This window comes from Coregonus clupeaformis, chromosome 20 (genome assembly GCF_020615455.1).
Source record: "Coregonus clupeaformis isolate EN_2021a chromosome 20, ASM2061545v1, whole genome shotgun sequence".
Lineage (NCBI taxonomy): Eukaryota > Metazoa > Chordata > Actinopteri > Salmoniformes > Salmonidae > Coregonus > Coregonus clupeaformis.
In genome coordinates this window covers 61,245,082-61,267,404 of record NC_059211.1, presented here as the reverse complement: position 1 = coordinate 61,267,404, position 22,323 = coordinate 61,245,082, and the positions used below count along the sequence as shown (strand labels likewise).

The 22,323-nt window shown below is 47.5% G+C and overlaps 1 protein-coding gene across 2 annotated transcripts; it reads left to right on the top strand.

The window, feature by feature from the left end:
* The first annotated feature begins 317 nt into the window (after positions 1-317).
* LOC121558589 (probable ubiquitin carboxyl-terminal hydrolase FAF-X) lies at positions 318-22,081 on the top strand. Of its 2 annotated transcripts, none has more exons than XM_045205627.1 (42): positions 318-629; positions 3,744-4,007; positions 4,533-4,767; positions 4,878-4,990; positions 5,072-5,290; positions 5,425-5,540; positions 5,613-5,864; positions 6,212-6,350; positions 6,548-6,700; positions 6,937-7,248; positions 7,408-7,544; positions 7,699-7,923; positions 8,085-8,198; positions 8,383-8,611; positions 8,839-9,146; positions 9,267-9,507; positions 9,671-9,820; positions 9,908-10,028; positions 10,207-10,337; positions 10,441-10,719; positions 10,923-11,048; positions 11,161-11,319; positions 11,459-11,625; positions 11,956-12,064; positions 12,268-12,414; positions 12,571-12,717; positions 12,864-13,071; positions 13,698-13,918; positions 14,177-14,373; positions 14,522-14,695; positions 15,544-15,685; positions 15,840-16,043; positions 16,265-16,723; positions 16,895-17,163; positions 17,323-17,548; positions 17,668-17,797; positions 17,908-18,093; positions 18,385-18,605; positions 18,686-18,931; positions 19,140-19,352; positions 19,474-19,575; positions 19,689-22,081. In XM_045205627.1, exons 2-42 carry the CDS (start codon positions 3,909-3,911, stop codon positions 19,848-19,850), a joined length of 7,788 nt encoding a protein of 2,595 aa, XP_045061562.1. In that variant the 5' UTR covers positions 318-629; positions 3,744-3,908; the 3' UTR covers positions 19,851-22,081. The 2 variants fall into 2 exon arrangements, with proteins under 2 accessions (XP_045061562.1, XP_045061561.1); XM_045205626.1 differs by having other exon boundaries at positions 19,140-19,361.
* The last annotated feature ends 242 nt before the right edge of the window (positions 22,082-22,323 follow it).

Below are 22,323 nucleotides of genomic sequence, written 5' to 3'. Positions count from 1 at the left end.
CTAAAAACATAATTCCACTTTGACATTATTGGGTATTGTGTGTATGCCAGTGACACAAAATCTCAATTTAATCAATTTTAAATTCAGGCTGTAACACAATACAATTAGGAAAAAGTCAAGGGGTATGAGTACTTTCTGAAGGCACTGTATATCTGACATTATTTGACAAATTTAATGTGAAGTGAACTATCACTTTAATTGTAAAACGTTACCTTATGGGCTTGTTCGACATTGCAGCTGACAGTGCAGGCGACTGCCGAATGACTGATCTACAGACGACCTTACATCATAAATAACTGCTCATTATTATTTGTAGATCAGTCAGTCAGAATTTACCCACGATACATCACGGTTTTGATGCTCTCGAACACGGCCTCTGTCAGTTGCACTAGCACGGACTGGCTGGGAAAACTGTGCTAGACTATAGTAGAGGGGGGTTGATGGTGACGCAGGAAAAACACCCAAGTGCAGACAAAAAAAAATCAAGGAAGAGAGATCATATTAGCAGATCTGGATGCATGCATGAAAATCTTATGTAACACACGTTGACACTTAGCGAAACCCAGAATAGAAAGATTCATAGACAGGACAGGACAAGTCAACACAAGGAAGTTGCATCAAATTTTCGGGTAAGTAACATTAGGTAGCTAGCAACAATGGTGCTAACTGGCTAGGATAGCTAGATAACGACATTTCTGAATATTCATCAACAATTAAACGTTATAGCTGTCTAACTACACGGTGTAACGTTACACATATGATTTTAATTGGATAAAGAGGAGGGAGTACTAGCAAGCAAGGTGCCTGACATCGACAGAATGAATGCTGAAATGCCGGTTTGTTTCTGCAGGTAGCTAACTAAGTTAGCTATTATTTTTGTCTGGCAAAATGGCTGACGTTTCCCATACCAACCTGTTAATTGTTTGCATTTGGATAGGAAATATAACGGTTTCCACATAGCTAGTCCAAGGTCAGTCTCAACCAAAGAACAAGATGTTGTCTAACTTCTTGGGCTAGTGGTGTTGACAGATACGGGGCTGGTGTTTGATCAACAACCTACCAATGGCAATGCATACGGACTGTTGATTGTTGTGGCCCCGGCGACAGTGGAGGCAGCGCCATTAGCTAACGTTAACTAGCTAGCTAGCATGTTAGCTGTTAGCACTACCGATGTTGAGTAAGGGGAAGGCCCTTAAAATGCTTGTCAGTAGCTAAGCTAGCTAGCTAGCTAACGTTACGGGGCCTTGTCTAACGTTATGCATTAGTTATTGTCCAGACTCCTGTTATAATACATGCGTTATTTTCCACATCAATTAGCTGTGTCCCAGGCAATGTTTGCAGGCTGGTTATTTTCGCGTTGGATGAATTAGATGGCTAATGCTACGCTATCTAGCAATTGTAGTTAGCTAGATAGTTATTGGCTGATGCCGATGATGGCTAGTTAGCGGTCTCTCATATCTAGAATACGTCATACAATGTAACAGTTACTTATTTTGAGATTTAGTTGTAGGACGTGTGCTCTAGCTAAATCAAGTTTTCCTTATACTGTATTGCCAAAATAACTTGTATTAATTAGTTAGCTTCACAATGTTACTGAATGATATGTCCTCACAGAAAGGGGTTCTGGTGAGAAGGATGGCGGATCGTGACAGGAATGATTAGCAAGCCTAGGACCAAGACCATTTTTATTCACACACTCATCATGCAAGCAACCTTGTCATTTGTGGTTACATAATGTTTGCCTTTGTGCCAAGCTCCTTGTAAACCATCAGCTGTCACAAGAAATGTCAAAATGTCTTGACATGTCTGTCTGCATTAAACTGTCTCCTAAAACGGAAATGGAATGTGTAGCCAAGGTAGTCTCGAAAACCTGACCCTAGTTGCCTAGTGTCGGGTTTTCGAGACTAGCCGAGGTGGGGGCTGGCTTTGTTGGATCGATTGACAAATATTGGATTACATTTGCTTAATTATTTGCAAGCAAGACATTGTCAATGTATGTCATTGTCGTCAATCATTAGGCCTGGTAATAGGCTTACTTAGTGCATTTCCGGATACAAATGACTTCATTCCACCTGAAAGGTCTCTGCGTTTCCTCAGTCTTGACCTAGCTATGCTCACTTCAAGTTTTATTCAAGTAACAAAGCTAAGCCTTGACCATGATGATCTGAATACTTGTTTCATACTAGATATGTATACACACTGCCATGGCTGCTGTGCCTGCTGGAATTACTATATTTTCAGCAAGCTGAAAACTAGTGTCCCCCCCAGACGTTTTCAAATGTTTGTTTGAATCAGGTGTGCCAGTTTGGAGTTAAAACACAAATGTGGAACATCTGGGGTGCTGAGGAGAGGGTTGGGGAAACCCTGGTTTATGGCCCGGTCAGGTGCTCTCTCAAGACTCAACCATTAGATGGAAGCAGATACATCTGAAGACGGGAAACTGAAGACGGACAATAATAAACCTGTAAACTGAGCCCAGAGGATCGTAACTCAGCTGGAGACTCTCTTAATGTGGCTCAAGACTTCCAGTGTCTCACAACTAGACACACAGTCCTTTCCTACCCAGAAACCCTAGCCCCTAATCTTAACGTTACCTCATAGGCATTTGAGTGGATTGAAGGAGCCTCAGGCCCTGAACCTGTTGTTAGGCTATCTCTTCCATCCTGACAAGATGAGGTTTTGCTTTGACACTCTGCTGTTGTGTAAGGCCAATATTCTACACAGGCTCACTTATCTTATAGAGCAGTTTCCCTCCTCCAGTACCCCCAACATCAGACATTTGTCTTATAGCCCTGTACAAAAACACCTGCTTGAACTCATTGAGGGCTTGATGATTAGTTGACAAGTTGAATCAGGTGTGCTTGTCTGGGGCTCCAACAAAAATGTGTGCTGTTGGGGGTACTGGAGGAGTTGGGAAACACTGTTGGAGTACTGCGACTTTGTGTCTGTGGCACTGGCAGCCAAGTATAGATGGCATGAATTCAATCCAATATGTTATTATTAATCCTTTTGGGCAATTATTAGGAATACATTGTTTGTCAGTAAGCGCACAATGGCTTGTTCTCCTTGTTCAATTGTTATTGTGTTAGGCTAATATAGCCAGGCGATATCTTGAAACCTCAATATCCCATGCTTGTCTTGCTGTGGTGAGACATGAGTAACCTAGGAGCTGCAGTTTGTTGGGGTAGGGTACGGGTTAGGTTAGGGCCATGCTGTTGTGTGATCAATCAACATTTTGTCAGTAGTTGTATACTGCCTTGCACAGTCTAGATACCTCTGAACCAGTTAGACATAGACTATTAATAGGCCAGTATGGTGATAGTCCTGTGCTGTCTGCAGCGAAGCTAAACTGGCAATAGGAGAGGTAACGCTAAGGTGACGGCAATGGGGGGGTTTCTGTCTGTCAGTATTGGGGCTAGAGTGCATGTCTGTGTGTAATAATTCTGCACCGTTATCAAGCTTGCAGATTAGCATTTTAATGTCTAGACCCAGATAGTGGCAGAGCGAGAGTCATTTGAGCTGGTCTTGCTCAGTTGAAGACTCCTGTCTTGCAAACATACCGTGGAGTCATGGCCTTTGGATGCACCTGTGTTGTTTCTCAGCTGTTTTCACAAGTCAACAGTGGTTTGAAGTTGACCATGTCTCGTTCACTAGATTGTATACAGATTAGCTGATATGTACGTCTCAGTCCAAAATGCATGGGGGAAATGGGGCATCAACCATTCTAAATCTCTGTCCCCCAGGTTCTGCGATGGTCTCTGCAACCCTCCCTGAGCCTCAGCAGCCAGAGCGTTCCCTCTCAGCCGGCCTCTGGTTCTCCTTCCCTGCCCAGGCGCAGGCAGTGATCCCCCCCCAGGCCAGGGCCTCCTAAAGCGGACAAGATTGCCAAGATCTGCCCCGTGTCGATCATGACGGTCACCACTCGTGGCTCCCCCGTGGGGGGCAATGACAGCCAGAGCCAGGCACCCGCTGACGCTCAGAGCCAGCCCCCACCCACACAGGCCCAGGTGAGTGAGGGGTTACGTGTGTGTCTGTCTGTGGATAGTTCCCGAACTATCAGTGAACGAGGTTACCCGCATATCAACTGTATGTCTGCGTGAAGTTGACTGACTAATATGCCATCAATGCCATACTTACTTACTTAGGCCCATCACCCCATGAGGAGCATAGGGCAGTAGTAGGAGTTAATCTTTAGTATGAAACAGCATGTCATGTTGAGACCACAGCTGGCTGCTTTCCAATGAGAGAAGCTCTTTGTCATTTAAAAGCGTTTCTGAGCTGTGGACAGGATCACTGGTGTAAGTCTAATTACTGTCACATAATTAAATAAGCTTTGAAGGGGAGGGGGTTGGCACGAAGCAACATTTATAATCAGATGCTCTATGAATTGTGTTTGTTTGACTTTGGGATTGCTGTGAAGTTCCAAGGCTAATTACACACCTTCATCACTGCGTGTGTGTTCCCGACTTACGTTCATGTCTATTAATCAGCTTTTGTAGTATGTTTGGTATTAATGTGTGTGTGCGTTGCAGATGGCGTCCCCCAACCCGTCGTCCACGGAGCCGTCTCCTGTGAGCCCGCCGGCGGCAGAGGAGCAGGGCCAAGGAGACTCTGGCCCGCTTCTGGAGGAGGAGGAGCCTGCTTTCCCTCACACTGACCTGGCCAAGCTGGACGACATGATCAACAGGCCCCGATGGGTGGTCCCAGTCCTGCCAAAGGGGGAATTAGAAGTTCTGCTTGAAGCTGCTATAGACTTATGTAAAAAAGGTATGTCCGTCATCGTATACAATATACATCCATATAGGACAACATCTTTTTCATTTGTCTTCTATTGATCTCTTTGTTTTCTGCCTGTTAATCGTTGCCTCTTTCTACAGGGCTTGATGTGAAGTGTGAGGCGTGCCAGAGGTTTTTCAGGGACGGCCTGACCATCTCCTTCACTAAGATCCTCACAGACGAGGCTGTCAGTGGATGGAAGTTTGAGATCCATGTAAGTGCCTTGTTTACACACACACACACACACAATAGCACTTCCTGTTTGAACTACAGCTGATTGTCCTTCCCTCCACAGAGGTGTATCATCAACAACACCCACCGGCTGGTGGAGCTGTGTGTGGCCAAGCTCCCTCAGGACTGGTTCCCCTTGCTGGAGCTACTGGCCACGGCCACCAACCCCCACTGCAAGTTCCACATCTACAACGGCACGCGGCCCTCCGAGACCATCCCCGCCGGGGCCACGCTGGCCGACGACGAGCTCTTCGCCCGCCCACCCGACCCTCGCTCACCGAAGGTAGGCCCCAACTCACCCTCGCTCACTCAGGATTCCTCGCTTGATACAGGATATCCCTCCCTTGTCAAAGTTTTGAAAATGAGTTAAGCTGTCGTCAGTGATTGGCCATTCATTTCTCTCTCTCTCTCTCTCAGGGCTGGTTGGTGGACCTGATTAATAAGTTTGGCACACTGAACGGGTTTCAGACTCTACATGACCGCTTCATGAGCGGACAGGCACTCAATGTACAGATCATCGCTGCCCTCATCAAGTATGTGAACGCAGATGGACCTATGTAAGGGACATCTGTGTGTGTCCTAACGCGTGTATGTCTTCCCTCCAGGCCGTTCGGTCAGTGCTATGAGTTCCTGACCTTGCACACGGTGAAGAAGTACTTTCTGCCGGTGATCGAGATGGTTCCTCAGTTCCTGGAGAACCTGACGGACGAGGAGCTAAAGAAGGAGGCCAAGAACGAGGCCAAGAACGACGCCCTGTCCATGATCATCAAGTCCCTGAAGAACCTGGCCTCCAGGGTGCCCGGCCAGGAGGAGACCGTGAAGAACTTGGAGATATTTAGGTTGAAAATGATCCTTAGGTGAGATTTCTTCAGTTGTTGTTTTCTTTTTAGGTTGTTATTGAATTTAAATGTCACGTTGGGGTTTGAGCACCTTGTATGGTGAGTGTGTTCGCTAGTCAACTGCTGTTTTATTATTAAAGGAAAATTCCACCCAAAACTACATTTAGGTATTTTTTTTGCATGTCAGCAATCAAGTTTTCAAGATGTATAACTTCTGAAATACAGCTGGTATTTTTCTGACATGCAAAACATTTTGGGACTAGGTCAACAATGGACTAATGAAACTAATACCAAAATATAGTTTTTGGGTGGAATTTTCCTTTAAGATAAGGTGCTCATGCTTTCATTTGTTGCTTGGTCCCCAGGTTATTGCAGATTTCCTCATTCAATGGCAAGATGAACGCCCTGAACGAGGTCAACAAGGTAATCTCCAGCGTGTCCTACTACACGCATCGGCATGGCAACCCCGAGGAGGAGGAGTGGCTGACGGCAGAACGCATGGCAGTGAGTCACCTAGCCCCTAACAGTTACTACTTAGGAATGATAATGGGAGTGGATTTGTATAGAGCTTTTAAATTGCTCATCAGAGTTTAATACTCAATTCCAGTAAAATTCCTGTCAGTCGAATTGGACATGGAATTTCTCCACAGGAATGCAAATCTATGCCTGAAGTTTTGTCTTTCTCTCCATTTGTGTCTCAGGAGTGGATCCAGCAGAACCACATCCTGTCCATCGTGCTGAGGGACAGCCTTCACCAGCCTCAGTACGTAGAGAAACTAGAGAAGATACTCCGCTTCGTCATCAAGGAGAAAGCCCTCACTATGCAGGACCTGGACAACATCTGGGCAGCACAGGTACTGAATCAAACGTGTCATGGGAAAATGGATCTCAGCGATATGGGGATGGCTCCATCTTGAATTTCAATGTGCTTCCTATTCATTGAACCTATACAGGTTATTCTCATTGAGAAGTAAAATAACTATTTTGCAAGAGACCTTTTCCTTTATAAAAAGGAATGGGTAGGGGCTAAGGGAAAGGGGTTGTTTTTAGAACCATGCCTAAGTGTCTTCTGTGTCTGCTTCCATGTCAGGCTGGTAAGCATGAGGCCATAGTGAAGAACGTCCATGACCTTCTGGCCAAACTGGCCTGGGACTTCTCTCCAGAGCAGCTCGACCATCTCTTTGATTGCTTCAAGGAGAGTTGGACGAATGCGAGTAAGAAGCAGCGTGAGAAGCTGCTGGAGCTGATCCGTCGTCTGGCGGAGGACGATAAGGATGGAGTGATGGCCCACAAGGTGCTCAACCTGCTGTGGAACCTGGCTCACAGTGACGACGTCCCCGTAGACATCATGGACCAGGCCCTCAGCGCACACATCAAGATACTAGACTACAGCTGCTCTCAGGTAAAACTACTGCTACCGGGTTGTATTCATTAGGCACCTATCGGAAGAAAACAGACTGAAACTGGGACGATCTACTTGAACTTTTCAAATAAGAAATGTTTTGCTATGGTGGTCCCTAATGACTAGGACCCTGTTCTGTGCTTCTGTGTGCTCCAACAGGACAGAGACACCCAGAAGATCCAGTGGATAGACCGCTTCATCGAGGAGCTGCGCACCAACGACAAGTGGGTCATACCTGCCCTGAAGCAGATCAGAGAGATCTGCAGCCTGTTTGGGGAAGCTCCTCAGAACCTCAGGTATCGAAAGACTCTCTCCACCTCCCCGTCTCTTTCCCTCTCACTCGCTCGCTCTCTCTCTCGTCCATTTCTCTTTTTCATTTTACATTTACATTTGAGTCATAGCTTGTGAGGAAATATAACATTTCTCTCCTTCCCCCTCTTCCCCGTACAGTCAGACCCAGAGGAGTCCTCATGTGTTCTATCGTCATGACCTGATCAATCAGCTGCAGCACAACCATGCCCTGGTCACGCTGGTGGCTGAGAACCTGTCTGCCTACATGGAGACCATGAGACCGTTCTCCAAAGCTGAACACGCAGACTTTGACCCTCAGACGGTCAGAGTGGGCAGTCGTTACAGCCATGTTCAGGAGGTCCAGGAGAGGCTCAACTTCCTGAGGTAAGTAAGGCAGGCGGCTGCCTCCAGGCATCTCAGGATGAAAACAATTAACCTTGTCTGCTTTTCTGGGCGGCGAGGCATTTCTCAGTCTATGGGAATGAAAGTGGCCATTCTGAGTCCTCTGTTAGTGTCTAACCACTTTGAACCACCTTGTTCTCCAGGTTCCTGTTGAAGGACGGCCAGTTGTGGCTGTGTGCTCCTCAGGCCAAGCAGATCTGGAAGTGTCTGGCTGAGAGCGCCGTCTTCCTGTGTGACCGGGAGGCCTGCTTCAAATGGTACCGTACACATTTGTTTTGACCAGTCTTTGATGTATATTAAATATGATTTCCCTTTTTAATTCTTCCAGGTTAGTTAAACTCAAATGTTATTTGTAGTACTTTACTTAAAGCCTGTGGGTATCATACTTTATAATTTGTTATAAGCAAGTATGAGCCTTTATACTGTCTTTTTCAACTCTAGGTACTCTAAGCTGATGGGAGACGAGCCAGACCTGGACCCGGACATCAACAAGGACTTCTTTGAGAACAATGTTCTGCAGCTGGACCCGTCCTTGCTCACGGAGAACGGCATGAAGTGCTTTGAGAGGTTCTTCAAGGCCGTCAACTGCCGCGAGGGCAAACTGGTGGCCAAACGCAGGGCCTACATGATGGACGACCTGGAGCTCATAGGTCTGGACTACCTCTGGAGGGTGAGTGTTAAAAAACCTATCAATGTTATAAACCTTATCAATGTTATAAAGCTTTCTGAACATACTGGAAAACCTGGAGCTCAAAGGACTGGACTACCTCCGGAGGCATTCGAGTTATAACGCCTCTTATCGATGTTATAAGCTGTTATAGACAACATAACATACTGGTTCCTGGATTAACCCTGGAGGGGGAGAGTGCACAAAACAACTTTGCGTTGTCCTTCCAGGTGGTGATCCAGGGTACTGATGACATCGCCAGCCGAGCCATCGACCTGCTGAAGGAGATTTACACCAACCTGGGGCCCAAGCTGCAGGTCAACCAGGTGGAGATCCACGAGGACTTCATCCAGTTGTGTTTTGACCGTCTGAAGGCGTCGTACGATACGCTGTGTGTCCTGGACGGGGACAAGGACAGCATCAACTGTGCCCAGCAGGAGGCCGTCCGCATGGTCCGCGTGCTCACCGTGCTGAAGGAGTACATCAACGAGTGTGACAGCGACTACCACGAGGAGAGGTCCATACTGCCCATGTCCAGGTAGGAGAGAGGCACACACACACACACACACGGACACACACTTGTGAAAGCTAGGTCCTACTTAGTTTGTCAGAGAGTCTTGACTGACCCAATCCATCTATTTCTCTCTCTCTCTCTCAGGGCGTTCCGGGGGAAGCACATCACGTTGATTGTGCGTTTCCCTAACCAGGGCCGTCAGGTGGATGACCTGGACATCTGGTCTCACACCAACGACACCATCGGCTCGGTGCGCCGCGGCATCCTCACACGCATCAAGGCCAACGCCACGCACACCAAGATAGAGCTCTTCATTGGCGGGGAGGTCGTCGACCCGGCGGATGACAGGAAGCTGATCGGACAGCTCAACCTCAAAGACAAAGCAGTGAGCTAGTAATTTCGTAGTCAATGTTTTTGGATTAGGGCTTAGTTCTAATGTGTTTCAATGTTACTCCCTCTTGGAATCACTAATCTACTAGGATTTAGATGATGAAAGCACAGTGTATCTGTTAGCATTTTGTTGAAATCGGTATATTGTGTGCGTGTAGTTGATCACAGCCAAGCTGACCCAGGTGAGTGCCACCGTGCCCTCCAGTCCTGACAGCTCCTCGGACTCCTCCACCGGCTCACCCAGTAACCACGGCAACCACTTCAGCGAAGGGCCCAACCCAGAGGTGGAGGGCTGCCTGCCTGGAGTGGTAAGTCACTCACTCTCACACACCTTTCCTCACGTGAGAAATGTCAAATGTGTTCTCTTCTCCTGAGTAACGCCTTTCTCTCTGTAGATCATGTCTCTCCACCTGCGCTACATCTCGTTCCTGTGGCAGGTAGCAGACTTGGGCTGTACCCTCAACATGCCTCTTCTACGAGATGGTGCCAGGCTACTCATGAAGCTCATGCCTCCAGGTACACACGGTCTCTCTTTCCGGTCTTTCTCTCACAAGCTCTCTCTCTTTCTTATTATGTCTGTCCTTCTGTGGCTCCGAAACAGCATCTCCCATCCTTCCTCTGTATATCTGTCTCTCTCACTGTAGTTAGAGATGATTTGTCCTGACTGACTGACGTTCTGGTTTGCTGTGTGTAGACAACAGTACCGTGGAGAACCTACGTGCTATCTGCCTGGATCATGCCAAGCTGGGAGAGAACAGCCTCAGCCCCACACTGGACTCACGCTTCTTTGGCCCCTCGCCCTCACAAGTCCTCTACCTCACTGAGGTTGGTAACACACAAAGTGTGTGGTGGTTTACGTGATCGATTCATTACCCCTTACGCTCTTAACATCCTCCTGCCAGGTTTGATTGATTGATTGATTCCCCAGGTGGTGTATGCGTTGCTGATGCCGGCCAGCGGCACCCTCGGCGAGGACGCCAGCGACTTCCAGTACAACTTCCTGAAGAGCGGCGGCCTCCCGCTCGTACTGAGCATGCTCACCAGGAACAACTTCCTGCCGTCGGCCGACATGGAGACGCGGCGGGGGGCGTACCTCAACGCCCTGAAGATCGCCAAGCTGCTGCTGACCGCCGTGGGGTTCGGACACGTCAAAGCTGTGGCCGAGGCCTGTCAGCCCGTAGTGGAGGGGACCAGCCCTGCATCACCGGTAAACAACACTATTGTATTACGGGGAAAACCTTGTATACTACAGCTTAGATGAGTTCAAACCAATGAGAGTACCAGGACCCTTGTTACCATACCCCGAATGGGCAGACCATGATCACCTCAACGTACCTTCACTGTGTATTTGAATGAACTTGAATATGACTGGTGTTCTTAATCCACTGCCATCTGTTTTTGTTCCTCCAGATCAACCAGGCGACCCACGACCAGGCCTTAGTCCTCCAGAGTGCTCTACAGAACATCCCAAACCCTGCCTCTGAGTGCATGCTCCGCAACGTGGCCATACGACTGGCCCAACAGATCTCTGACGAGGTGAGACGACGCGTCTGTTGAGAAGAGTGTTTACACATGCATTCAACTGGGTAACAACGGCTAGTCGAAAAGAGCAAGACCGTGAACGTCTGCTCACTTTTTTGTTTTGCAGTCTCTGCCCCCGAACTCCCAGAACTTCTTCCAGGCGTCCAAGTACATCCCAGACCTCTGTGTGATCCGGGCGGTGCAGAAGATCGTGTGGGCTTCAGGCTGTGGCACCGTACAGCTGGTCTTCAGCTCTAATGAAGAGATCAGTCAGATCTATGAGAAGGTAAAAGCCTTTTTAGACTGAGATGGTGTGCGTGGTTCTAAAGGTGTGTGTGTGTGTATTGCAGACTTCTAGGGGTTTGTAGGGAGAGTTTCTGTGTCTTCTATAAACTCACAGCGGTGTGTGTTCATCCCCTCTACAGACGAACGCGGGTAAGGAGCCGGACGGGGAGGATGAGATGGTGTGCTGTGAGGCGCTGGAGGTCATGACCCTGTGTTTCGCCCTGCTGCCCACCGCTCTAGACGCTCTCAGTAAGGAGAAGGCCTGGCAGACCTTCATCATAGACCTGCTACTGCACTGCCACAGCAAGTACGTCTGGCTGTTCATCTATGTCTGTGTTGTGTCTCTCTGTCTGTGTTGTGTCTAGTCTCTCTGTCTGTGTTGTGTCTAGTCTCTCTGTCTGTGTTGTGTCTCTCATTCAGGGCATTTCCTGGACACAGACTAATCCTGGACTGAAAAGCATTTTCAATGGATTCTCCATTGAGTTTAATATAGTCTTAATCTTTATACGGGAAACCGCCCCTTGGAGTGTAAACTTAATCTCACAAAAACAATCCAATATAAAACTGTCATCAGACGATGTCAACAGCACCTTTGACAGTGAAATGAACCTGTCGTCACCTTCCTGTCTGTTCCCAGGTCAGTTCGTCAGATGGCTCAGGAGCAGTTCTTCCTCATGGCCACTAGGTGCTGTATGGGACACCGACCCCTCCTCTTCTTCATCACCCTCCTCTTCACCGTCTTAGGGGTGAGTATCCTTCCATCTCCCTTCTCTTCACCCCCCCACTGACACAATAGTCATTCTTCAGCTCTGGGTAGAAGTTGCCCTTAAGGACAGATCTAGGATCAGCTTGCCCTCTCTAAATCCCAAAATTCATCATTACAACACTGAAACTCTTCACCCCACTCCATTGGGACCCCTTGTTGTTGTAACACGTATCCTTCCTCCAGAGCACGGCGAAGGAGAGGGCGAAGCACGCAGGGGACTACTTTACGCTGCTGAGGCACCTACTGAACTATGCCTACAACAGCAACATCAACCTGCCCAACGCTGAGGCGCTGCTCAACAACGAGATCGACTGGCTCAAGAAGATCAGGGTATTGGACAAGATACTTTTTAAAGTATTTTCATTGTTAGAATGATATGAAATGCAGTTTAATATGGTGTAGTATAGAGGAGAAGACCTAAGATGGGCTTTCATATCTCTCATAAATATTACTACTAAATGTCAGTTTGGTATTCTTTCCTACTAGGATGAGGTGAAGCGGATAGGAGAGACGGGGGTGGAGGAGACCATTCTAGAAGGTCACCTGGGGGTCACCAAGGAGCTGCTGGCCTTCCAGACTCCAGAGAAGAAGTACTACATTGGCTGTGAGAAGGGCGGGGCCAACCTCATAAAGGTGGGTCATTATGTTGTGTTTATGAAATCCAATATGGCTGCCACTCAATAAAGTCACAGGACAAACCATCATAGGCCTATGCTTTGAATGGGAATGTCCATTCTGCTAATTCACCCCCCCTCTCTCTCCATCTTCTCTTTCTCCAGGAGTTGATAGATGACTTCATCTTCCCGGCGTCTAACGTGTACCTGCAGTACGTGAAGAGTGGGGAGTTCCCTACGGAGCAGGCCATCCCTGTCTGCAGCAGCCCCGCCTCCATCAACGCAGGCTTCGAGCTGCTGGTGGCGCTGCCGGTCGGCTGTGTCCGGAACCTCAAGCAGATCGTTGATACGCTCACAGATATGTACTACCTAGGTACACCAACTATACACTCACAGATATGTACTACCTAGGTAGACCAACTATACACTCACAGATATGTACTACCTAGGTACACCAACTATACACTCACAGACATGTACTACCTAGGTAGACCAACTATACACTCACAGATATGTACTACCTAGGTACACCAACTATACACTCACAGACATGTACTACCTAGGTACACCAACTATACACTCACAGATATGTACTACCTAGGTACACCAACTATACACTCACAGACATGTACTACCTAGGTACACCAACTATACACTCACAGATATGTACTACCTAGGTACACCAACTATACACTCACAGATATGTACTACCTAGGTACACCAACTATACACTCACAGACATGTACTACCTAGGTACACCAACTATACACTCACAGATATGTACTACATATGTACACGCTCAATACACACTCACAGTTCTACCTAGTCACTTTTATAATAATCAGGAATTTCAGATTTTCTCACATTCTTCTATTTATACTGGTAAAATGTACCTCTCCCCAATAAAATATAAATGTTTTCCTGATATTCATTGTTGTGTTGATCATATGTGGTTGGGAATGGATAAATGTTGAACAACTCTTTCTCCCTGTCTCTCAGGTTGTGAGGCTCTGACAGAGTGGGAGTACCTCCCCCCAGTTGGGCCGCGGCCCACCAAAGGCTTTGTGGGGCTGAAGAACGCGGGGGCCACCTGCTACATGAACTCAGTCATCCAGCAGCTCTACATGATCCCGCCTATCCGTAACGGCGTCCTGGCCGTGGAGGGCACCGGCACCGACGTGGACGATGAACTGTCCGGGGACGAGAAGCAGGAGAGTGAGGTGACTGGACCGACTGGGAATCAATCAAACTGGATTCACTCTTCAGATTGAATTATTGCAAAATGTCTCGCTTAAAGCTACAGTCTGAGATGCTTTTTATGGCAGCCCCACCACTTGGTATGCAGCTAAGGGACTAGGGAAATGAAACTCCTCTGAAGTTCATATTACCGAGTGTTTACGGATGTTGTGTAGAGGAACCAAGATGTACATTTTGAACTGAAATAATATGTCCTGTGTATTGTTCCTTTCCCTCCTCAGACTAATGCAGACGGGACGGCGCGGGACGAGGTGTTCGCCTACCAACACCAGTTTGACGACAAGCCCTCGCTCAGTAAGTCGGAGGACAGGAAGGAGTACAACATCGGGGTGCTACGCCACCTACAGGTCATCTTTGGTCACCTGGCCTCCTCCAGACTGCAGTACTACGTACCCCGAGGCTTCTGGAAACAGTTCAGGTGAGCTAGCGATAGCAGCCTGAGGTAAAACAATGAAATGTCAAGGAATGTAGTGGAATACAGTTTACAAGGCGTTTTTATTTTGAAACCAACTAAGACTAAGAGCTACCTCTATCACTCTCTCTCCTCTCTCGCCTCTCTCCTGTAGGTTATGGGGTGAGCCGGTGAATCTGCGAGAACAGCACGATGCCCTGGAGTTCTTCAACTCTCTAGTGGACAGTCTAGATGAGGCTCTGAAGGCCATGGGCCACCCTTCCATGCTCAGCAAGGTGCTGGGAGGCTCCTTTGCTGACCAGAAAATATGCCGCGACTGCCCACACAGGTGAGTGATTTTGATCCAGTTACTTACATTGGTGGAACACAAATGGCGACCACATATCCTCCAGTTTTTCTTATAACGTTTTCATTCAGTAGCTAGGTTTTCATCCAATTGGCCACAGATTTTTTTTAATGCGAATATTCTAAAATCTGCATATAGAAAATATGTGCATTTTCCCACTAGTGGTGTATTTCCACCAAATGAACTCGTTGCGTTAAATAGTAAATATGCCTACTCTGGTCTTGACACGTACACTCCAGCCAACAGCTCGCAGAGTCAGTGTGGGTAGGCTAGTCTACATGATGACATTATTATGGATAAGAAAATTTTTTTATTTGTCAAGTATTGATAATCATGTCACCAGAATAAGACCCTCGATATTTATTGGAAAGGAGCATCAAGCTCATCACCTTGCACTTTCACCACCTTGTGAAGTTCATTATAACTTATTTCATCTGTAGCATAATAAACAGCATGGTTTCCTGAACCGTAGTGGGAGGACCACACACCATATCATTGCATGACTCCAAGTTTACTTCGATATGATGATTATTGTATAAATGTTTGTGCATAAAGATGTTTCTACTGCCATTTCTTGCATAATACATTTTAAACAAAGATCCCACCATGTTGAACAAACAAATTATCTGTCGCCATTTATAAAATTGTACTGAAACTAGCTGTTTCCATCACAGCTTTTTATTTTTATAGACTGTATGACTTTACTCGCGTAACTGTGGATGGAAACGTGGTTAGTGACACAAAATGGCCACCACATAGTTCTCAGTTTCACTATCACGGGCATGAAATATAAGTGATTAAGTGAAACTGTTCTACCATCTTGTTCCCAGGTATGAGTGTGAGGAGTCATTCACCACATTGAACGTGGACATCAGGAACCACCAGAACCTGCTGGACTCTATGGAGCAGTATGTCAAAGGAGACCTGCTGGAGGGAGCCAACGCATACCACTGTGAGAAGTGTAACAAGAAGGTGCTTCACTCTACTCCTGTTCTTCAGCTTTCTGTTCATCATTCCTGTTGACTACTCAGTCCTTTGTTTTCATTCCATTGCTAAATAGCAGTGTTTATATGGATAGATAGTGTAGTATGACATTTCTTACTGTTATTTGTTTTATCCACTACAGGTGGACACTGTGAAGCGTCTGCTTATAAAGAAGCTTCCTCCAGTGCTGGCCATCCAGCTGAAGAGGTTTGACTACGACTGGGAGAGGGAGTGTGCCATCAAGTTTAACGACTACTTTGAGTTCCCCAGGGAGCTGGACATGGAGCCCTACACGGTGGCCGGGGTGGCCAAGCTGGAGGGAGACGACGGCAACCCGGAGAGCCAGGTAGATTACTTTTACATCACATTTCATTTGCGTATTAGAGCTCTATACATTTTTCACAAAGTGCTAAACAGGAACCAAGGCCTGAACCCCCAAAGAGTAAACAGAAGCAGCATTGGCAAGGAAAAACTCCTCATTAGTCGATTCATCATTATTCCAGTCATTGGGTCTACTCAGTCACTCCTCTGTTCTCCTTCCTTCCCTCCTCCTCCTCTTCCTCTCAGATGATCATGCAGAATGAACCATCAGAGCCCGACCCGCCAGGCTGCAGTTCTAAGTACCGCCTGGTGGGGGTGCTGGTGCATTCGGGCCAGGCCAGCGGCGGCCACTACTACTCCTATATCAGCCAGCGAGACGGCGGCGCCGGCGGTAGCACCGAGAGCGGGCAGAAGGAGCGCTGGTACAAGTTTGACGACGGCGACGTGACGGAGTGCAAGATGGACGACGACGAGGAGATGAAGAGCCAGTGTTTCGGGGGGGAGTACATGGGAGAGGTGTTTGACCACATGATGAAGAAGATGTCCTACAGGAGGCAGAAGAGATGGTGGAACGCCTACATCCTGTTCTATGAGAGGATGGACGCGGCAGGGGGAGGGGTTGGGGGAGGGGCGGCACGGGAGGCAGACGGAGAGCTGGCCAGGTGCATCTCAGAGCTGACGGTGTCTCCCACTACACCACGACAGGTGGGGATCAGGACTGTGTGTGTGATTGTGTGTATTTGTTTGTGATAAAGTGCAGAGGAGAGACCCTGTGGGTGTGTGTGAGTGAATGAGGGTGCTTGTCTCTGTTTGCGTGTGTGTGTATAATGACGTAACGTTCATAACAGTACTAATTAATTCCCCCTCCTCTCCCAGGTGACGATGCCGGGGGCCATTGAATGCAGTGTGAGGAAGCAGAACGTCCAGTTCATGCACAGCCGCATGCAGTACAGCTTGGAGTACTTCCAGTTCGTCAAGAAGCTGCTGACCTGCAACAGCGTCTACCTCAACCCTCCCCCGGGTCAGGACCACCTGCTGCCAGAGGCAGAGGAGATAGCCATGATTAGCATCCAGCTAGCGGCTAGGTTCCTCTTCAGCACCGGGTTCCACACCAAGAAAGTAGTCCGGGGGCCTGCCGGTGACTGGTGAGTGGGTTGTGTGAGAGAGAGAGAAAATGTGTGCTTTCTTTATATTGCAAGACCATATAGACCTTATAACTCTCTCTCCATCCCCTTGTCTTCTTTTCCCTCTTTCTGTCTATACTCTCGCTCTCCTCCCTCCCCCATCTTCTCTCCCTCTCTCAGGTATGACGCCCTATGCATCCTGCTGCGCCACAGTAAGAACGTTCGCTGCTGGTTTGCCCACAACGTTCTGTTTGCGTACCCCACGCGCTTCTCTGAGTACCTGCTGGAGTGTCCCAGTGCCGAGGTCCGGGGGGCCTTCGCCAAGGTCATCGTCTTCATCGCCCACTTCTCCCTGGCGGACGGGCCCTGCCCCGCCCCCGCCAGCTCCCCTGAGGGGTCCACACAGGTACAGAGGGAGGGAGGAAAAGGGGGAGTGAGAGATGGAGGGGAAGAGTAGAGAACCTGTGTGGGTGTGTGTGTGGTGTGATGTAATACTAATGACCTGTAACCTTTGACCTGCATCAGGGCTGTGATAACCTGAGTCTGAGTGATCACCTGCTGAGGGCTGTGTTGAACCTGCTCAGGAGAGAGGTGTCAGAGCACGGCCGACACCTTCAGCAGTACTTCAACCTCTTCGTCATGTACGCCAACCTGGGTAAGACGACGTGTGCGTGTGCAGGAGAAACGCTGTTGCTAGTATTCAGTGAGTTTGTTTCTTGCTGGAATAAAACATTGGTTTCCCTCCCTCCCTCCCTCCCCCCCCAGGTCTGGCAGAGAAGACCCAGTTGTTGAAGTTGAGTGTCCCTGCTACCTTCATGCTGGTGGCTTTAGACGAGGGGCCTGGCCCTCCCATAAAGTACCAGTATGCTGAACTGACCAAGCTCTACGCTGTGGTCTCCCAGCTACTGCGCTGTTGTGATGTCTCCACACGCATGCAGTCCTCCATCAATGGTATGTTTCATTCTCTCTGTCACCGCCTTGTGGTTGCTGTCTCTTTTTGCTCTCCTCCTTTCTTTGTCTCTCGTTCTCTCTCTCTCTCTCTCTCTCTCTCTCTCTCTCTCTCTCTCTCTCGTTCTCGCTCTGTTTCGTTCGTTCTCTCTCTAATGGTTCCATTCCCTCTCTTGGGTTCACTGTCCATCATTCTCTCGGTCTTCTGTTTCTTTACTCTTATTTGCATTCTTAGAATAAAACTAAATGTATCTCACTGTGCCTATCTGAACCCCCTCTCCCTCTGTCCTCCAGGTAACCCGGCCCTGGCCAACCCGTACGGCGACGCCAACCTGACCACCCCCATCATGCCCCTGCAACAGCTGGTGTCAGAGATCCTGTTCGTTAGGACCAGCTACGTGAAGAAGATCATCGAGGACTGCAGCAACTCTGAGGAGACGGTCAAGCTGCTGCGCTTCAGCTGCTGGGAAAACCCCCAGTTCTCCTCTACCGTGCTGTCTGAGCTGCTCTGGCAGGTAAGGGGTTAATACTATTGACTCGCACTCACGCACGCCATTTTCCTTTCCCTCACCTGTCTACCTGTCTCGACCCCTAGGTGGCGTACTCCTACACGTACGAGCTGAGGCCGTACCTGGACCTGCTGCTGCAGATACTACTGATAGAGGACTCCTGGCAGACCCACAGGATCCACAACGTGCTGAAGGGTATACCAGACGACAGGGACGGCCTGTTTGACACCATCCAGCGCTCTAAGAACCACTACCAGAAACGGGCCTACCAGTGTATCAAGTGCATGGTGGCTCTCTTCAGCAACTGTACTGTGGCCTACCAGATACTACAGGTAAACCATGACAATAGTAGACTAGATACGATATGGTAGACACCTCTCTCTCTCGCTCTCTGCCTATCAGATCAGTAATTTTGAATGGTGTTTCCCCCCCATTTTCAGATATGTAAAGTATGTTTTTGTCTGGATATCTTGAATGGTGTGTATCAGGAGTATAACTGTGTTAACATTAGAACTATCTGTCTCTCTGTTGTGCTCCCAGAGTAACGGGGACCTGAAGCGTAAGTGGACCTGGGCGGTGGAGTGGCTGGGTGACGAGCTGGAGAGGAGGCCCTACACAGGGAACCCCCAGTACACCTACAACAACTGGTCTCCCCCCGTCCAGAGCAACGAGACCTCCAACGGGTACTTCCTGGAGCGCTCGCATTCCGCACGCATGACCCTGGCCAAAGCCTGCGAACTCTGCCCCGAGGAGGTACGGAAGGTGTGTGTGCGGGGGATGGGTGTTTGCCTGTATTGTGTGTGCCAAGTATGTGTGTGTGTGGTAATTTAACAGAGCTCTCATTGATTGATTCCATTGTCTTTATTTCTTTCAGGAGCCAGATGATCAGGAGGCAACAGAAGATCACGACTCCTCCCCTCCCGAGGACACAGCGCTGTACCCCCATAACCCTGCTCCTGCCACGCAGTTTCAGCAGGTAACACACACTCTACCAGCACATTGTATGACACTGCCACTGCTACAGGCCTTACAGAATGCTCATATTGAATGCTGACACCTCTATCTCCCTGTTTCCATCTCTCTCTGCAGCAGAACAACCACCCCCACGCCCAGCCCTATACGGGTCCGGCTGCCCAGCACATGAACACGCCCCAGCGGCCCCCACAGAGAGCACAGGAGAGCTGGGAGAGCACCACAGAGGAGGTGGGGCCCGTGGCGCCCCCGCCCGCTGTCCAGACGACAAAAGAGTAACACCAACAACACAACACGAGGGCAACCAACCCCCTTAACCTGCAACTCACCTCACCAAATCTCTTTGCACACTAATATCGCTCAATACCTTCAAGACACCCAGTTTGTTGATTGGTTGATCAAACAGTCGATTAAGACTAGACCCAGGCCGTAGCGCTCTCTTTTCTCCAGGAGGAACAGCGTCCTCTTTGTCACCTCTGAACCTTGACTCCTGCCCTCTGGATCGGGACAACTAAGCTCTTTTAAGTTGTCTGTTTTGTTTCTATGGTAGAATTGAATTTCTATGATTTCTAGAACTTTGGATTTCTATGATTTCGGAATTCTATGATTTCTAGAACTTTGGAATTCTATGATTTCTAGAACTTTAAGTGGGAAGAGTCTCGACGTTCTCTTTCTCTCTGCCCCATAGAGACACATCACTGCTGACAAAGAAAAGAACCATACCCCTGTCTGCAGGGTTGTGTGTACAGTGTTTTGAGCAACTTTGAGATGAAAGACAATGGTGTGTGTGTACAGGAAGTGAAACAAAATGGGGACGGGGTACATAGATAGTATGTTAATGTTTTGGAATCGTTAAAACCTTCCTTCCCTCGACCTCCCTCCCAACCTACAGCAATGATGCAGCAATGCTGGCCTGGACTGGCCCCTAATATGTGACTTCAAAACTGAAAAGGAAGACAAAGGTCAAATCAAATGGGAAAAGAATAAGTGTTTCTTTAGTCTTCTCTGCTTTGTAGTCAATGCATGGAGGTGAGGTTTGGCCTTTCACTGGCTGACAGGGTCTTGGTTGATGCAGTCATCTTCTCCACCACTATAGTAGGTTTCAAACACCTCTCTCTCAGTGAGGACATTTTGAGTAAAGAATGATATGCCAGTATCACCCTGTGTGCACCAGTTTACAATGGCAGGGTGGGTGAAGGCTTGTTTAATCTCTGCTCACTTGAAGTGAAAATAACTCTTCTTGGTTTTCTTTTTTCCCTTCAACTTTTCGTCCTACTTGAACACAGCTACAGTCTTACAAATGTCTGTCCGTTGAGAGTAACAGATAAAACATTCTAAAGCAGGGTCATGATCTACAATAACTGCTGGTAAGCTAGCTAACTGACTCGCCAAGCGAAGTGTTTCTGAGTGTTCTTTTAGGATTCTATCTGCAACAAAAGTAGATTGCTGTGTTTCAATTGGTAACATGAATGTGTGGTTTGTTGTAAATTCTTTTTTGTTTTACTGGGATAATTGTCTGAAATGAGCAAAATCCTTGCAAAAAAATAAGCCCTTGATATGAAGACTCGTAGGATATTTTATTTGAATTTCCTAGATGTTGTTTTTGCTGATTTGAAAGCAGAGGAAAGGAAGTAGAAAGTAATTTAATAACTTTTTTTTGTCCTATTCTTTAAAAAAATACTTTGTTAATAACTGTTTTGAGTTCTATCTGCCTTGAACTGTTTTTGCTAACAATAGTTTTGGCCAGGGTGTGATTTTTGAATTCTGGAGCAACAGTTGACGCTTCAGTTGTTTTTTCCAGTACAGCAGTGTGCCCCCTACCAAGAATACATGGAACATGCAGTCTTTACATTGTAGTGTTTTCATATTTCATCTATGGTACATTGTAAATACCTAATGCACGCAACAACAAAAAACATAATCATCAGGACATACATGACAGTGACGAAACAATATCTCGTTGAGTGGATTTGCCAACAGTAAATGGCATTGCCCCAAGGGACTGGTTGAAACTGAATGGATTAGACACAAAATGTCTGCCAAAACCAAAACTGTGGCCTATACAGACAAGTTGTGGAAGAGCAAAGTGAGGGAACTATTCCCCCCCCTTCAAACAAAAAGCATACTGGGGAGGTGTGATTAGAATGCCGTATGGACTGATGTCATCCTTCCAGGCCCCGCCCTAAAGCACTACAGGTAATCTCTCCTCTCACTTCTTCCATTTTAAGAATGCTTAAAAAAAAAAAAATGACTGCTAGGTCTTACAGATTGTTTGTTTGTTTTGCATTTTCTTTGCATTTTCTTTTTGTAAAGTGTTTAGTTCAGGATCAGACCTGCCTTCTGATTTTGTTTGTATTTTGTTTGAATAATTCTAAAGTTTTTTTTTTTGTGAAACATGCATGGATGGTTATTAAGCCCCCCCCCCAATCTGCCTTGGAGCACTGTACAAACACACCACACTGTAAAATTATACTTTAAGAAAAGGACAAATAAATGGTCTTTTGAATTATTATGCCCTGTATGCAAGGAGGAACCTACATAATTGTTTCTTTCACCGATCAGTTTTTATTTTATTGCCATGGATAAAGGGGAGGCGGCAAGGAGAGGAAATTCCTTTATATTACATTTACATTTTAGTCATTTAGCAGACGCTCTTATCCAGAGCGACTTAGTTAGTGAGTGCATACTTTTTTTTTTTCATACTGGCCCCTGTGGGAATCGAACCCACAACCCTGGCGTTGCAAACGCATAT

Bases quoted from the DNA above. Each gene is read 5' to 3' on its own strand.
- LOC121558589 (XM_045205626.1), top strand. From the start codon at position 3,909: ATGACGGTCACCACTCGTGGCTCCCCCGTGGGGGGCAATGACAGCCAG. The intron at 8,199-8,382 runs GTACCGTACACA...TTTCAACTCTAG, and splicing joins CGGGAGGCCTGCTTCAAATG to GTACTCTAAGCTGATGGGAG. The intron at 12,718-12,863 runs GTGGGTCATTAT...CTCTTTCTCCAG, and splicing joins GCGGGGCCAACCTCATAAAG to GAGTTGATAGATGACTTCAT.